Source organism: Mauremys mutica, chromosome 1 (assembly GCF_020497125.1).
Source record: "Mauremys mutica isolate MM-2020 ecotype Southern chromosome 1, ASM2049712v1, whole genome shotgun sequence".
In the NCBI taxonomy this organism is placed as follows: domain Eukaryota; kingdom Metazoa; phylum Chordata; order Testudines; family Geoemydidae; genus Mauremys; species Mauremys mutica.
The window spans coordinates 71,343,801-71,360,562 of NC_059072.1; the positions used below are offsets into that span (position 1 = coordinate 71,343,801).

Sequence of the window (16,762 nt, forward strand, 5' to 3'; positions counted from 1 at the left end):
ATTCTGGAAGCCAGAACAGCCTCTGGCGTAATTTAGACAGACCCTCAAAGCAGTTTGTTGTTTGACTATGGCCCCAGCGCTACCCGGAATCTCTGAAGCATGTGCCACGGCCCTTCTCTGGCCCATAGCCCCCTAACATACACACCTTATGAGGGAGATTTTGAAGGACGGCCTGTGGTGGTCTCCCTCAATCTCTGTACTGGGACTTTTCGAGCTCCTTTGCACTGTTCTGGGGCTTTTACCCACTATACAGGGGTCAAAGAAGAGGTGAGAATCTCACCCAGGGTAAGGAAAGCTGCTGAACCTGGAAGCCACTCTGAGGTGCTCTAGGTGGATCTCAGTTACTGTATTCAGTGCTCAGATGTTAAAGTGATGGGCAACCTGGATACATTTTAGATAGATAAAAGCAAAAAACTCCTCCACAATCTCTGCTTTTTTTCCTCCATTTTTTATTATTTTTGTAAAGTTTTAAGATTTTTCTAAAAGGTATTAAAAAAATGCAACAACAGTGTGATTGTAGTACAGTTATATGCAGGTAGCTACAAAGAACATTTCTAGATAGGAGGAAAAGGAGGAAGTGATGTTTAACCAGTGAAGAACAGTTACAGGCAGCAATAAAATTAATATCTATATAAAACTAGCAGTGCAATGATACAAAAGAGGAAGCAGCTTTACATTAAAAATACAGCTTTTTAAATACAGAAATAGCACCTTTTACAAAAGAAATTGAGAAATGTAAACCTGGTAGGTAGATTCAAGTATATAAATTATACATCCCCCCACCCCCCAAACACTTGTACCAGAACATAAAGGTTTCACAAACCCTGCACAACATCGTGCACGTGCACTTTCCTCAGTGCAAATTCAAATCCTGCTTCTCCTTCGCAGTTTTGCTGATTTGTTTGACTGAACACAATGGAAGAGGAAGTGTAGACTGCCATTGCCCCGACTACCAGAAATACCCCAAATCAAGTGCAGCAGCCTAACTGCTGCAAGTTCTTCTGCAGGTAGCATGGTTTGATGGGTTATTTTACATTCCACAGTGGTCTTGCTCCTGCTCCTGTTTACCTGGGTGAGAGTTTTGTCATTGACATAAATGCAACAGTGCCAAGCCCCATAGCAACCCTTGCACTCTCTGTATATTACAAAAGCTAGGTAGGCCCGATTCTGTTCTCACCATAATTGGTCTAACTCCACTGACTGCAGTAAAGTTATGCCTGATTGACATTGGTGAAAATGAGATCAGAATCAGGCCCAGTGTTTTAATGAAAAGTCAAATGTGGAAGTAGATATTGGAAACTGAAGATTTTCTGTCCCTGTATTTTTAAGTATAGTTAGGTCAGTCATGAAACAGAACAGCCTTTCTGACAAAATGAGATGGGCTTTGCAATGATGATTTAACCGTGGAGTAAAAAGGCTTAATATTTTAAATCACTCCTCCTCCCTCCAGACTGCCATTTCACTAACATGCTGCTCACAAGTAAAGGAGCAAACAGATTGTATGGAGAGTCTACACTAGTCATACAATCTGGAACAATAGCAGTCTGTTTCAAGCCTGAACAGGTACTGACGCATAGTAGTTGAGGAAGAGTCACAGCATAAGTAGCTGTAATATATGCTTGGCAATATTAATTTTAGCTACAGACTTCATTTCACCTTGGAAAGCAATTTATAATTGGGACTGTAAGAAAAAATGATTCAAATACAATCATGTAAACTTGGAAAACTGTAGTGTAAAAAAAAAATAAAACAAATTTTAACATTGGTAAAATTTCCCTTTCCCATGCCTGAAAATTTCTGTTGTCATTCTCCTGTCAAGTTGTTTTTTTGTTTTTGTTTTTTTTTTAAAAAGAGGGATTAAAATACTCCCTCCTTATAAGGCTGTTATTGGTCTACTTCTAACATAAGGCCACTGTACTCCCACTTCCAGCTCCACTAAAATTCATTCTTAAATTCCATATTGTAAGGACACATTTCATTATAAACCCTCCCCCCCACAAAAACCATCCTTCACTCTCAAGACTAGAGAAGTAGCATACTAGACTCTGTCTGCTCTCAAGAGAGCAATGCCAGTAAACACACAACATTCTCACTACATGAAAGAAGAGCTGATGTGGCTACCCATATTTTTGATAAAAATTCAAAACAACATGATAGTATTAAAAAAGACTGAAAAAATACAATTGTAGATTAAGTTTGTGGAAACATCTCAAATCAGTACTAACCATTACATTATTTCCACTGTTTGAAGACTCTGAATGCTAAGTGTGACGTATCCCTTTCTTTATTCTTACTTTCCCTCCAAGAATAAAGATAACTACCTCCGTCTCTTCTCAAATTCATGACTCCCACTCATTGATATCCTCTTTCTACAATTTAGCCACGTAAATGCCTAAATACAAAGCCTCCCATTTTTCACGTGTATTCAAACACGCCATTCATGGGGGACCATCCTTGTTCTTAATCTCTAGCCATATTAAAATATAGTTGGATAACTATTATTTCTAATGAGAATTACCAAAAACCCCTACTGTCATTGGTGAACAGTTATGCACACAAGTATTCCCTTTGAAAACTAGATCTATTCTTGTGATTAACTGCTCATCAGTGTAATCTGGCCTTAGAGAGAGATTCTAGACCAACATTTCAGAGGTTCACTATTCCCAAAATTAATTTGTCAGATTGTGTTATTTAGGAACCAGTTTCTGGACTATTTGTCAATTAACTTGTACTTTTTGCCCAGTAAAAAGACACAAGACAAGGACTAATACAGTTCATTAACACAACTACCAAAAAAAGTTAAGATTCACAGTTATTTTGGTCTTAATATTTTTCATATGTATACATTCATCCATACTGTAAGTTTATCAGGCTTTTGTAAAACAAGTGCAGGGAAAACTGTACAACAACCAATCAATATTCAAGTAGTCATACCCTGAGAAAATCTGTTATTTTGAAGCTGCAAACATTTTGCACTAAATCCCATTCCAATGTACAAAATAAATAAGAGGCTGCATTGCTGAGGCAGAACTTGACAGATTGGAACGCAGCAAGCAGCTGCTTCTACAACTGCAGGAGGTTATCGTTTTTTACCACAGATTTATTCAGGGTAAGTAGAGGACATGTAAAAAACACTCACCCTAGATAAGTGCTAGACAGCTCATTTAAAAAAAAACAAACAAAAAAAACCCCCACCACCCACCCAAACAAACAAGCTCCATGAGACTCCAGTAAGTCTGTTTGCATTTCCTCACAGCAATGATGTTTTTCAAATTAAAACTACAAATGCAATTTGATGCTCACATTGCTGCACCGTACACAAAGTTTGAATCCTAACTAGTATTACATAAGGAATTAATGAAGATATTTCAGTGATAGGGATGATTCATGAAAGAGAAAGTTAAAGAACTAGCGGGGAAGTGTGCCAATAGGGATGACATTTTAACAGGCTCCTCTTGTTAGACGATAGCTTTTTCTTTTGTAACAATTATGAAGTCATATTACAATATGACCACACCTTTGCAATGAGCTGGATTAGTCACTGCCACTACTTGAGATTTCTAGTCTTCTCTGAACAGAACTGGCATTTCTGGTCTGGTTGCCTTCATTTTTCTTCCATGCAATAGGATCTCCAAGGCTGCCGGGAGTTTTGAAAAATGCCTCGTGATGTGTAGGACGAATGCTCTTCGGAGTAAGTGGCGCTGCTGACGGCTAGTTATAAAAATGAAACAAAGCAACTCAGAAATGTCTTATCCAAAAGTGAGAACACACACAATTTGTTAGACATACGGATAGTTTTCAAACCAGGTGTCTAAAATTAGGCTCCTAAATCCATATTTACACAACTGAAAAATCAGACAAATTCAGTTTAAAGTGCTTCCCTACCTCACCGTCAGGTGCCCAATATGGATTTTAGGTGCCTAGTGTTAGACATCCGGTTTGAAAACTTTAGCGAGAACTTTATAACACAAACCTATCACTCTTTTTAGTGGTTATATTGTGACTGATTTTTAAATTCTCTGTTACAACATTTTTCATAAGTTCACAAAGATCCAAAAATACAACTTATTTTAATGGCTCATCCATTCCCCAGTAGTGAAATAATAATTTTAAACAAGTAAGACTAAAGCAAAAACAAGCACAGTGGATATGAGAAGCAGGTAGTGATGCACTATAAGTAGGGCTCCGTGTCTGTCATGGAGGTTGCGGAAGTCAAGCAGCTGGCTTTGGAGCCAGTGTTTACGTGGCCCCAGGGACAGGCACACCTGCCACAGCTGGAGTGACCCCAGGGCCAGCCGCACTAGCCGCTGCTTGGGCGGCCCTGGGCAGCTGGCCCCAGGGACCACCTGAGCAGCAGTCCCTGGGCGGCTGGAGCAGCCGCTGCTCAGCAGCCCCCAGCAGTTGGTGCCCCTGACCTCGGGGTGCTCTCGCCCTCCCAGCAATGGCCCCTAGCTCCTCCCCCAGTAGCGCCCCCCCCGGATTTAGTTAGGGGTATTTATAGTTCATTTATTGCTTATTGCCCATAACCTGTCCATGACTTATTAAAAATACCTGTGACTAAATCGTAGCCTTAACTATAATGAATGCAGTTTGATCTCATTTATAGTACGAAACACAGCCGATTTCCTCTCCATTCTGAATTTGTATTTGTGATTTCTTTACCCAAGAAAAACCACAACACTGTGCTAATTTTTAAAAAAATTAAGATCCTTTTTCTCTATACATTGTATACAATATTTTTGCTCAGCACTCTAATCTGACACTACCACTAGAAGGCTGTATTATTTAGTGATTACAGTAAAAGATTGGGGGTGGAGCCTGGAGGATTTATACTTCATACAACTTTTCAGCCAGAGGCTCAGTCTGAGTTAAAACTGAGAATCCTCCTGCGCCACACTGCCCCGGCCCTATTTATTTACTTTACACAATACAGATTTTTAGTGGTAGTGCCTATCTGTAAGGCTATAAAAAAATTGCTGGCTGCAATTTTATTGCAGAAAGCACAGCTGTTAATACATACTGCACATTTTTATAGTTACCACAAATATGAGTGACCCAAATTAACGTGAACTTGTAAACTAGGTTGCAATGTCACTCACAGACGTCATGGCGGAGGTGGTGACCGGGCGAAATTTGAGTGAATGATGTTGTAACCTGGCACATGTGGTTGCAACACCACTCATATTTTCCCTGGCTGCCTCATTGTCATGCTTGCCTTTGAGAGCCAAGCAGGATGCATACCATCTCTTCTGTGCTGCTGCCCTGCTTTGGAAGGTAGGCTGCATGCATAACAAAGTGTGGCTGCACCTTTTAAACCAAAACCTTCCTGCCCTCCCCAAGACTGCCCCACAAGTTTCTTACAGCCTTACCAATCAGAGCACTGAGGAAAAGCACAGACACTGATTTCCGAGAAAGAGTAATAATTCAATATGTGTATCTACAAGTTTGCTACCACCATATATCTGTTTAACGTTACACTTCAGCCTGTCAGGGCTTTTTAAAAAATATTTAACTGCAATGGTAGCCACTGCACCAGAGTTTGTTATCCTCTCTCTCTCTGAGACAGGCCGACAAACACACACTCTGAAGCTGAGTAAATAACTCCAAAACAATTCACTTTCATTCAGTCTCAGGCACTTGACCCCAAGATCGCACTTTTGTATAGCCTCCCTTTAATTAATCCCTCACCTGTTGGAGTTTCAGAAGGGTGACTGGGGGCCCCGTACAAACTGGGGATTCCAGTTTAACCGTGTTGCAAGATCTTCCAAACACAGGGCTCAAATGTACAGCAGAAGGAACTGGTTGCTGTGGATCCACTGAAGGTATTTTAGAGGTCTTTGGAGTAACCATTGCTGTGGTGCCAATAAAGACAGGTGTTGTTGATGTTAGGCCAGGCATGCTGAAATTCGTGGACGCAGTATTTGGAAAAGAGCCAGCAGGAGCAGAAGAAAGTGGATTGGTGATTGCTGGAGAACAGATAAGAGGGAAGGGTGCCAAGGCTGTAGATGGCACTACCACACAGGGAACACTAAGAGATGGTAACTGGCTTGCAGACAGACCAACAGCACCAGGGATTTGGTTTGCAGAAAACAGGAAGTTAAAACCACTTAATCCTAAACCAAAAAGAGAGAGAAGATTAAGGAATTAATGCAGTTTGCTAATTGACATTAGCCATACTAAACAGTTATTCAGTAAAAGGGAGAAGCAGAAAGTGAAGTTGTTTAGGAAAAAGCAAAACACGAAGGTAACAAACTACATGCCTGAGAAAGCTGCTCAATCTCTCTACATTTGTTATACCCCCACCTTTCCTCTCATCTTCCTTTTATATTTTTCTCTCTTTAGATTGCAAGCATCTGTAATGCACCAAGCACCATTTGCTATTGTATAATTAACAAAAGAACCATAAGCTGCACTCTGTATACACAAGCTTAGTACTTGTTTCCAGACTAATAGAAATAATTTGCTGAACTACTTAAAAACAACAACAAAAGAAAACTTATACACAACTTTAAAGTAGGGCTGTCAATTAATTGCAGTTAACTCAAGCGATTAACTCAAAATAAATTAACCCGATTACAAAAATTAGCCATTTTAATAGCATTGTTAAACAATAATAGAATACCAATTTATTATAAATATTTTTGGATGTTTTTCTGTTTTCTAATATATTCATTTCAATTACAGCACAGAATACAAAGTGTACAGTGCTCACTTTATATTATTTTTATTACAAATATTTACACTAATAAAGATAAACAAAAGAAACAGTATTTTTCAATTCACCTCATACCAGTTCTATAGTGCCATATCTTTATTGTGAAAGTGCAACTTACAAATGTAGATTTGTTTTTGTTACTTAACTGCATTCAAAAATAAAACGTAAAAACTTTAGAGCCTGCAAGTCCCCTCAGTCCTACTTCTTGTTCAGCCAATCGCTCAGACAAACAAGTTTGTTTACATTTCTGGGGTGCTACCTGTAATTCCCCACCTTGTAAAACACTTTCACGATAAAAAAATTGCACTACAGTACTTGTATGAGGTGAATTGAAATACACTATTTCTTTTGTTTATCATTTTTACAGTGCAAATATTTGTAATAAAAATATAAAGTGAGCACTGAACACTTTGTATGCTGTGTAGTAACTGAAATCAATGCATTTGAAAATGTAGAAAATATCGAAAAATATTTAAATAATTGGTATTCTATTATTGTTTAACAGTATTATAAAACTGCGATTGTGATTTTAAAAAAAAAAAATCTCGTGATTAATTTTTGTAATTGTTTGACAGCCCTACTTTAAAGAAATAACAAAATTTATAAAAATCCACTTGTTAAGTGCCCAATTACATTAGCTGCAGTCAGTGGAAAGACTTTCATTGTCTTCAATAGGATCTGAATTGGCCCGCAGTTTATCGGATCTTCTGAACACCTTGATCAATATTTCAAAGCAAGGCCCCCAGCCTGTAAGTTGCTCCACACAGGTGAACCCCTGCATCCATGTGGAGCTCTAGTGTCTTTGACTCAGTGTCACAATGAGACCAAATTCCAAGGGAACAACCTCTCCATTCCACAGCAGCTTACTCTGTTGCTATAAAATCCTCTTCCCTACACCCCACTCAGGTGCCTGGAAAGGGGAAAGCTTGTAACTGTCTTTAGGAGAGCAACTCAACTCCCTGGACCTCAGCTGCTGCAATGTTCTCCAGGCTGCTTAACTTACCAGCCTACTCTTCTAGTGCTCCACACTCTTGGCTACAAGCCAGACTTCAGCTCTGGCTCCCTGCTGCCTAGCTCCATGGACCAAAGCATACATTGTAATGCAAGTAACTACCACTTGTGCCACCTGCAAACTGATCCTGGCAGGGCAGGGAGCCAGAAAACAAGAATTCACATGCCTGGCAACAGCAATAGGACAAAATTCTCCAGCAGCAGTGCTGAAGTGCATGACATCCTGGAAAAATAGATTCCATGACTGTGGAATCCACAAAGCCCTGCTTGAGACGAGTGAGGCAGTTCACACCTGCTAGAGCTATTTTTTCAGGCTTATGAAGACACCATGTCTACAGTACAAGCGCTACAGTGGTATAGCTGCAGCTACATTGCTGTAGTGTAGACACTACAGCAACAAAAGGTTTTCTGTCACTATCATAAATCCACCCGCTACAGAGGTGGTAGCTAGGTTGACCTAGCTGTGTCTGCAGTGGGGGTTAGGCTGCCCTAACTACATCACACAGGGAAAGTTTTCACAGCCCTGAGCAATGTAGCTGGGTCAACCTAAGTTTTAGGTGTAGACCAGACATACATTCTCCTTTTCAAGGTTCCCTCCACAATCATAAGGGCTAAAACAAAACAAAAGGCAATTTAGGTTCCAAAGAACAGGAGTATTGTGATAGGTAACGTGTGTTACTATGGGAATACGGGAAGCCCTGGTTATTCACTGTAATCCATATATAGGTACCTAAATAAAAGTGTGCTGGTTTTGAGAGTTGCTGAGTAGAAGCAGCTCCCATTGACTTCAGTGGGATTTGTAGGTGATCAGGCTTTCTGAAATTCAGGTCACTTATTTAGGTGCCCGAATTTGGATTTAAGAACCTCACTTAAGATGCCTAAATGTTCAAATTTAGGCCTCATCATTTAGTCATAATGTATCCCTGTGTATCTATAGTCCTTACCTGCTGCTGGCTGCACATAGAGATACTGTGGAAAGAAGGGCTGTTTGGTATTTTCTTGAGAGATGTGCTCTTTTCCCTGTGAGGGATCTTCAAGGTCTCTGTTCTGAGATTGCTTTTCCTGATCCTGAGAATCTAAAGGTTTAGTTGTATCCTCTTCTCCAGCCTCGTCAGCAGCAGCAGGAGTTCCTAAGTCAAGATGAAAAGCTCCTAGATGCACATTAGAGGCACAGTTGCTTCCCCGGGGATATTCTACATCAGGTGGCTCAAAAGGTTTCTGAGCAAAAAAGAGAATTAGGAGGAAGAGTCCAAATTAAAAAATAGTGTATGAGCTACCATCTCTCGCATGCCTTCCTTGACTGAAGAGTGAAATTCACTCTGGTGCAGAGGGCCAGCACAAGGCCTATGCACCACTGAAGTCATGGTTTGAGGGGTGCACAGGCCATCTGCACAGGGCTGAATTTCACCTTAAATGCTTAGACCTATTAAATAGATATAGTTCTCTTGCAAAAATATCCCTGGAGAGGGCTTTTTTTTTTTTTTTTTTTTTTTTAATTTGAAGGAAAAACTCAACAAGGATTGTAGATCCCTTGTAGATGCTCCAGACAACGCAGATACAAACACTGACGTGGGGCAAGGACATGCCCCCTACTTCAGCACCTGGAGTGGACTCTGGATGTGATCCTCCTCCCTTTGCAGAAAGTGGCTCATTGGCCTCCAAGGCCACATCCTCTCCCCACCCACTCATCCTGCTGAGAGGAGAAGTTGGACTAGGAGGACAGAGTGAGAGGCGAGACAAGGAAGAGGGGAAGATGCAGATCACCTCTCCTGTGGCCATGTAGAATGAGCCATGCTGCCAGGGTGAACCCTGCTGGGACAAGAGCTGGTGTGGAGGAACAATGTCTCCTGTGGAACTGCCATATTTGGAGGCAGCTCCAGTGACAGGACAATGTGGAGGGGAATCCTCACAGATTTCTTCCCCTCTCGCAGGTCTTTCAGTGGTAGGGACTGATCTGCGCCATGGCTCTGTGGAACAGGTGATCTGTGCCTCATTGTGAGGCAGGCATTTTTCACCAGAGGCACAGCACACCTCTTCCAATTAATGCTTCACCAAATGTATTTCTCCCCCCAGATTATACTTGTGCGAGGAGGTGGCATTTTTCTCTCTAAATAGGTATCTGCAGTGAATGTTCATCTGCAGAAAAGACTATTTCAAGTAATGTAAGTATCTTTCCCCTGCTCTCAGCCTTAGCAACAAAGCTGGGTATCAATTAAATGCACATCCCTACCTTGGGTAGCACCAATGAGAGGGGGACATCACTGTGCTCCATAGTCTTCCTTTTAGCAGCTGGCTCTATGCTGGCTGCAGGCGTGGAGAGAGACGCACACTTCTGGGAACTACGCTTGTGACAGTTAACAGCAAATACAGCAGCTTGTGGCTTTAAGGGTGAGGCCTGCCCCTCAGGGCTTCTGTTGCACTTTTCTTCTGTAGTTAGAAGGTTCTCCCTGGACAGACTTTCCTGAGGACTGCCACACAGCATGACGAGAGATGCAGAGGGGAGGTAAACAAAAGGCTGGTTGGGGAGCAGAGCAGTTTTCCCATTCTCTGTTTTGGAGGCTGCCAAAATGGGAGTCTGCAAAACTTGGCCATTCATACCATTTGGCAGAGAGAGGTGTGACATGTCTGAGTGAGCAACAGGAAACACTGGGTGAGGTAAGGGGTTAAAACAAAAATCAGAGTCCCCAGAATCCGGAAGAACAGAGAAAGGAGAGATTATAGCTGGGTTCCTCGATGAATTTAAGATTGTTTCAGTGGCACAAATTTTACTCCTAAAAGGTGTAAGGAAAAGAGAAAAAAAAATGTTTAGTTCAGAATGACATCCCCATAAACTGCCCTTAAAATAAAACAGTGAGAATCTCTGGGGTTATGTGTGGAGACCACCTGACAGAGTGCAGTAATTATCAAACAATTTATCAGTCACTTACATATCACGTCAAACCACAGAGAAGCTGACTCTCAGATTCTTTGGCTGTACTACCGTTCAGTTATTTCAGTAAGCGCTAGCAGGGAGATACAACATGTGCCCACACATTAAGGGATCCATGCTATTCTCACCTACGTTAGCAGAGGATGTTTGGAATTTGGCAATGGAGCAGAACAGCTCTGCAGCATGTTTACCCCTTTCCTCCATAGAAGGTTCTCCGTGCGGTTTAACCACCACCCTTTTAGATGGAGAAAACAGTTGCTCTCATTAGCATATTCTGGCTCCAAATTAATGAGTAAAGTCAGTATTAACTTGCGTGGAGAGTTGGTTAAAAAACCTAAAAGATTCATCCTTTTGTTAGTAGGATTCTTCCCACTAAAATGAAACAAAATATTTCTCTCTCTTAGCTATTAAAAACTTTCCCCCCTTTTTCCATTGGAGAAAATGAGAAAAAAATTTTTAAAGGGGAGCGGAAGAATTATTTCTTCACAATTGCAAGATGGAAATTCTATTTTTTGCTTCAAAATTTTTATTGAAACATTTTTTGTCAAAAATTTCAACCAACTCAGGTTGCACTTCCACAAGTCCAAATGCCCCGTAAAGGTTCTGGATTCAGCAGCCAGTGTGTGATGGGCTACTTTTAAGACCCATGCTGCCACAGGGCTGGGAACCAGCTCAGAGATACTGGGGCCCAAAGTCACAGTAGAAGTTAGGTGGCTAAATACCTTTGTGACTCTGGGCCTGGGGCTGCCAGTGGATGACTCAGGCCTATTGGTAGCCCATCTGAGAGTGGTTAAGGGAACTGAACCCTGACGAAAGAATGAGGAATGAGTACAAATTCAGTTTTCTTGCCCCATTGGCGTGGAAAAAGCTCATGGTTAAGGCTATGATTTAGTCACAGTCTGTGACCTGTCCATGACTTATACTATAAATTTTGGTGGTGGTGGCGGCGGCACTCCAGAGCCAGCCCACCAGCTACCGGGGGCCACTGAGCAGTGGCTGCTCCGGCCACGCCTGGGACCGTTCTACCGGGGGGGGGGGGGAGCCACTGCTCAAGGAGTGGGGGCACTGCTTGATGGGGGGGGGCAACAGCAACAGCTGCTGGGGGCCACTGAGCAGCAGCTGCTCCGGCCGCCCCCAGCACCGCTGCTCAGGCGGTCCCCGGGGCCAGCCATACTGGCTGCTGCTTGGGCAGTCCCCGGGGCCAGATGCCCGGGGCTGCCCGAGCAATGGCTGTTGCGGTTGGCTGCGGGGCCACCTGAGCGGCTGGCCCTGGGGTCAGCCACACTGGCTGCTGCAGAAGCCACAGATTTCACGGAAAGTCACAGAAACTGTGACTTCTGCAATCTCCATGAGACACGGAGCCATACTCATGGTAGGGGAGCTTGTAGCCCTAAGCTTCCAATAAATATATTGTGTTTTGAAATTTTCATACACCAGGGAATTTATACATATATAGTCCATTAATTGTATAGGGGATTTAGGCACATCTTCCTAGACTGCTTTGAAAAATCTCAATAGCTGTTTTATTTCTCTGTTAAAATGTGATGCATGTTGGTGTGGATCTTTTACATGCACATGAGAGCCAATTTCTATCCTCTAATGGAAGTCACTAGAAATTATAGATTTCCATCCCAAGTACAGAATTTGACCTTAAATTAAAATGCACAGGGCAGGGAACTGAACAGACTGCAAGTTAAGACCCAACTTACTTTGTATCCTTTTCCATCTTCTGTCTGCAGACAGCTGCTAGATTTATCATTTTGGAGCAGTATTCATCTGAACCGACAATGCAAGCTGAAAGAACAATGGGACACTGAATTAATTACATAGATTTACTAAGCACATTTTCATATTGGTAATACAAAGAGTGGAATGCAGTTTTTCTACCAAGGCATGTTTTTATAACATTCACTATTCAGTTTGAGCAGTACCTCCGAAGAGCTGAGCACCCTCAATTCCAAGCAAGAAGCACTCTACACCGTGCAGGCTTCAGACAATTGACAGGGAATTCTGTAATTGCTTTATAACTTTACAATTCTGAAGTGTGAAAGTGCTATAAACTGGATTATTACAGTAAACTCCATCTTACCAGGAACCAGACAATAAAAATCTGTTCTCTTTCTATTTAAAGAATCTTAATCTGTCTGTGCCAAATTTCAATGGAAGTATGGTGCTATTTCTTCTGGTGTGTAGAGAACAGAAAATTTACTGAAAAATAAGAGCACTGCTTCAAGGCTGAAAGTGACTGCTAGTGGCAGACACAATGGGTTAGGAAAGAGCAACAATTCTTGGTAGTTACCTTGCCTCTCCCTATGTGGGCTGTTGGGTTCAGAGCTGACCTTCCTTTTGATCCCTTCAGAAGGCTGAACAGTGTTAAATGAAGCATGCCGTGCGAACCTCTGTTTTCCGTTAGCACAGGTTTGATGTTGGGCACACGCCCCTCTTTTCAGTTCTGGTAAAGCAGCAGATGTTGGAACATCAGTTTTCGGATTATCTAAAGGAATTGTTTTTTGTAAAGTTATCACCTGAAGGACACCTGTTGTCATGGTAGCTTCTGCCACGTCGTGGAGCTTTGCTACGGACACAGCAGAAGAAAACCCCTTTAAACCCTACACTATTCTAACACCACAAAACTATGTCAGAGCTAGTGGACAAGATAAGGTCCCCCCTACCCACTCCAGTACTGTATATAGCTCAAGATCCTGGGCTACACCTAAGCTCTACTAGGAACAGCTGTGGGGAGAAAGATGGGAAGGTGGGGCAAAGTATCATTAACATTAACCCTTACTTCTCCTTTATCCTAGGATTGGCCAGCCCTCAAATAAAGCAGCAGAAGGGCTCTACTTTGGGAGCCAAGGATCGCCAGGATGTAGGCACACCATGGCCAGGCCTTTTATCTCCTGAAACAAACTCCCCGTGTCAGGGGACAAGAGGCAGAGGAGCAGCTCTGCACCACCAGGGTGATTCCCCATGTAGGGTGAATAGTCAGCTGCCTGTTTAGGGCAGATTTATTGACCCTTTGCAGCACAAAGGAGGCCACTGGATGGGCCAGAATGTGGCCCTAAGGAACTGATTTTCCATTGCCTTGCACCTTAAACTAGTGTAACATGAAGAAAAGAAAACAAAGAAACAAACAAAAAAAGTACCCATAAATATCTCCAATCTCTCCCCTTTCCCTTACGTTCTGGCAGCGATTTAAAAAAGGCTGCTTAGATAGATGACCTACATTAGGAAATTCGGACACTACACGTTTATGGGTACAGAAGGTAATGAATTCTGACTCACTCTTCAACTAGAAAACAACCATGTAAAATTTGGGAAAGAGCAGAGTGATTTAAAAAAATGATTTAAATAAAAAAAAAATACAATTTTTTATTTAAATTGGATTTTGTTATTTAAAATTATAAGTTTTTCTTTTTTTAAATGAACCAGTTTAAAAAGAAATCTGATAGTAATACAAAATATGTTAAGGCCTAAACTTATAATCTCTTAAATAAAAAATAAAATATGCTGAATCCATGAGCCTCTAACACACAACAATGAAAGGCTGCTTTTCTATATAAAGAAATAACTTGTTTTTCCCTGATTAACTTTTGAGGTCTGGCTTTATAAATTTGTCACACGGGGTCATGTACCGTATTAAGGGCTTATTTTGTTTAATAAAAATAAATGTTATATGCGGTTGTGTGTTTAATTAAATTCCAGTTACCATCATAATGCAGCTTGACACAAATCATGAGCACAAAGTTAATTATGTAGTAAATAATATCTAATTCACCATTTTCTAACATACTAAAAATGTCTAATTAAGAATCTGACAATATTAAGCTATATAATTGCTTATATAAATGTATATAGTTATTGTCACCCTCCTAGGTAGGGGAAAAAAAAAGTTCAAACTCGAATGTAAAGGCTCTATTTAGTGGTAAATCAACATATTTTAATGGTTATATTAACCAGTGAGAATGTACCTTTCTTTAGAAAATAGCTGAAGTACAAATGGAAGAGTTATTAAAATTGATGATTTAAATCACTAAGTGGAAAGCCTCAGTTTAAATCAATCCACCTTGGAAGAAAGTTCCAGAAAAATACACAAACAACCGCCAAACACCACAAATTACCACTATTTCCACTGAATTCCACAGGCCCAATCCATTTGAAGGCTGGTTTGCGACCCCTTTCTTCTGTGACATGCACTTTCTTTATGAGCCCTAAGCTGGTCAGAACGTTGGCGATATCATACAATCTTCGTACCTTTGCTGAAAGGTAAACAAAAGTGTAAAGAGTATACTGTAAATATGCCTGTACAACAGTGGTCCCCAAATTGCGGGGCACCCCCCTCAGGGGGGCCTGGAGGAATGTTTTTTTTGGGAGGGACGAGTGGGGCCCAAGTCAGCCCCCATGGGAGGCAGGGAGGGAACATCACCTCAGCCACAGCTCCGGCCCCCAACTCCCAGGTTCCTCTCCCGGCCGTGGCTTCCAGCCCCAGCCCTAGGGTGACCAGATGTCCTGATTTTATAGGGACAGTCCCGATTTTTGGGTCTTTTTCTTATATAGGCTCCTATTACCCCCCCACCTCCTGTCCTGATTTTTCACACTTGCTGTCTGGTCACCCTACCCAGCCCCCTCCATGGCTCAGCTCTCGGCCGCAGCTCCGTTCCTGGCCATGGCATCCGGCCCCCAGCTCCCGGGCGGAGAGGGGCGGGTAGGTTCGATTATGGGTAAGGAGGGGTCACAACAGAAAAAGTTTGGGGACCACTGCTGTACAAGCTAATGAATTTCTGCCATAATGCCACAGTAACTTTTGGGAATAGGTTAAAAGGAAGTACATCAGTTTATGCACAAGTCACTTTGGAAAAGCATCTTCTCTTCCTTCTGTCCAATGGATGCATTCCCCAGCAAGAGCAGAATTGCTTGATAAAAATATTTCATCCCATCCTGAAGGCAGCAGCATAGGTGAAAACTCATATCAATCCATTTTTTGTTTTTATAATCCCTACAACTCCAATGAATTGAATGATGATGTAGCTGGATGGCAACACTCATAAAATACAAGTTGTGCAGCTGAAGGCTTCTTCCCCTCCCCCCCCCCCAGTATATCTGAATATTTAGGGCAGGGGTATTTATGATTAAAGTTTTATATGTTATAGTTAAAAAACCCTTAATCACAGGTGATTCTATCCATGCTGTCTGAGATTGAAAAAAATCTCAGATATCAATCTGAATGTGCCTCCATTTTCCCTGCTGACTGGATGGTTAATCCATTTCTTAACTGTGATACTCACTTTTAAACTTGCTGTGATCTGCTGCATCCTGGCTTTCTTCTATCAGTATTTTTGCTGCTATGTCAAGAGTGACTATCTTGGTTTTGGAGACAAGGAACAGCATGACAAACTTTTGGCTCATAATCCGTAATGACTTGTCCTTTCTGCTGTTTGCAGCTGCTGCGTTACAAACAAAATGAGAGTCTTTTAGCATGTCATCTATCAGAGACAAAAAGCATTAAGAAGTTTCTCACGCACAACAAGGGTAAAGCGTTTCCTTGTTGGAAAAACACAAATCTTTTTATAGGTAGCAAATAATTATGTAAGGCAGATGGACAACAGCATTTTAGTCATCTTCAAAAAGGTAATAAAAATTAAAGTGTAAAAAATTGGTTTTAAATGCTACGGAGTCTGGACCTGATTCCCTGCTTCATTACGGTATAACTGTTGAGTGCCATGGAGTTTATATCAACATTTGACCAGTGTAACAGAGTGGAAGTTCTGGCCCTCTGTTATAGGTGAGAACAAAGCATTTACCAGTCAGAAGAGGAGAGGGGGAAAGAGAGAAACAAAATGTTTGACAAAGTCCTTCACAAAAGGCTGTTATGGAAACTAGAGAGACAAGGTGGGTGAGGTAATATCTTTTATTGGACTAACTTCTGTTGATAAAAGAAACAAGCTTTCAAAGAACTCTTTTTCAGGTCTTGGAAACTTACTCAGAGTGTCACGGCTATATACAAGGTGGAATAGATTGTTTAGCATAACTAGTTAATACGTGTTTCGAGGGACCTGTCATGGACAGGCCACTGAGTGAGAGGGGAAAGACTGGAATTGCTGCCATCT

At 41.5% G+C, this 16,762-nt stretch overlaps 1 protein-coding gene across 2 annotated transcripts in view; it reads right to left on the minus strand.

The window, feature by feature from the left end:
• Nucleotides 1-467: 467 nt before the first annotated feature.
• The window catches only part of E2F7 (E2F transcription factor 7), a 29,275-nt gene continuing 12,980 nt past the window's right edge, over nucleotides 468-16,762 (minus strand). The window contains exons 6-13 of one of the 2 annotated variants that reach the window (XM_045028861.1): nucleotides 15,941-16,099; nucleotides 14,777-14,914; nucleotides 12,955-13,107; nucleotides 12,365-12,449; nucleotides 9,957-10,497; nucleotides 8,671-8,944; nucleotides 5,689-6,113; nucleotides 468-3,711 (exon numbers count right to left, since the gene is read on the minus strand). In XM_045028861.1, coding sequence (XP_044884796.1) covers nucleotides 3,535-3,711; nucleotides 5,689-6,113; nucleotides 8,671-8,944; nucleotides 9,957-10,497; nucleotides 12,365-12,449; nucleotides 12,955-13,107; nucleotides 14,777-14,914; nucleotides 15,941-16,099 — 1,952 coding nt within the window. In that variant the 3' untranslated portion in view covers nucleotides 468-3,534. Of the gene's footprint in view, nucleotides 3,712-5,688; nucleotides 6,114-8,670; nucleotides 8,945-9,956; nucleotides 10,498-12,364; nucleotides 12,450-12,954; nucleotides 13,150-14,776; nucleotides 14,915-15,940; nucleotides 16,100-16,762 lie in introns of both variants that reach the window. The other variant, XM_045028786.1, reaches the window with a different exon arrangement.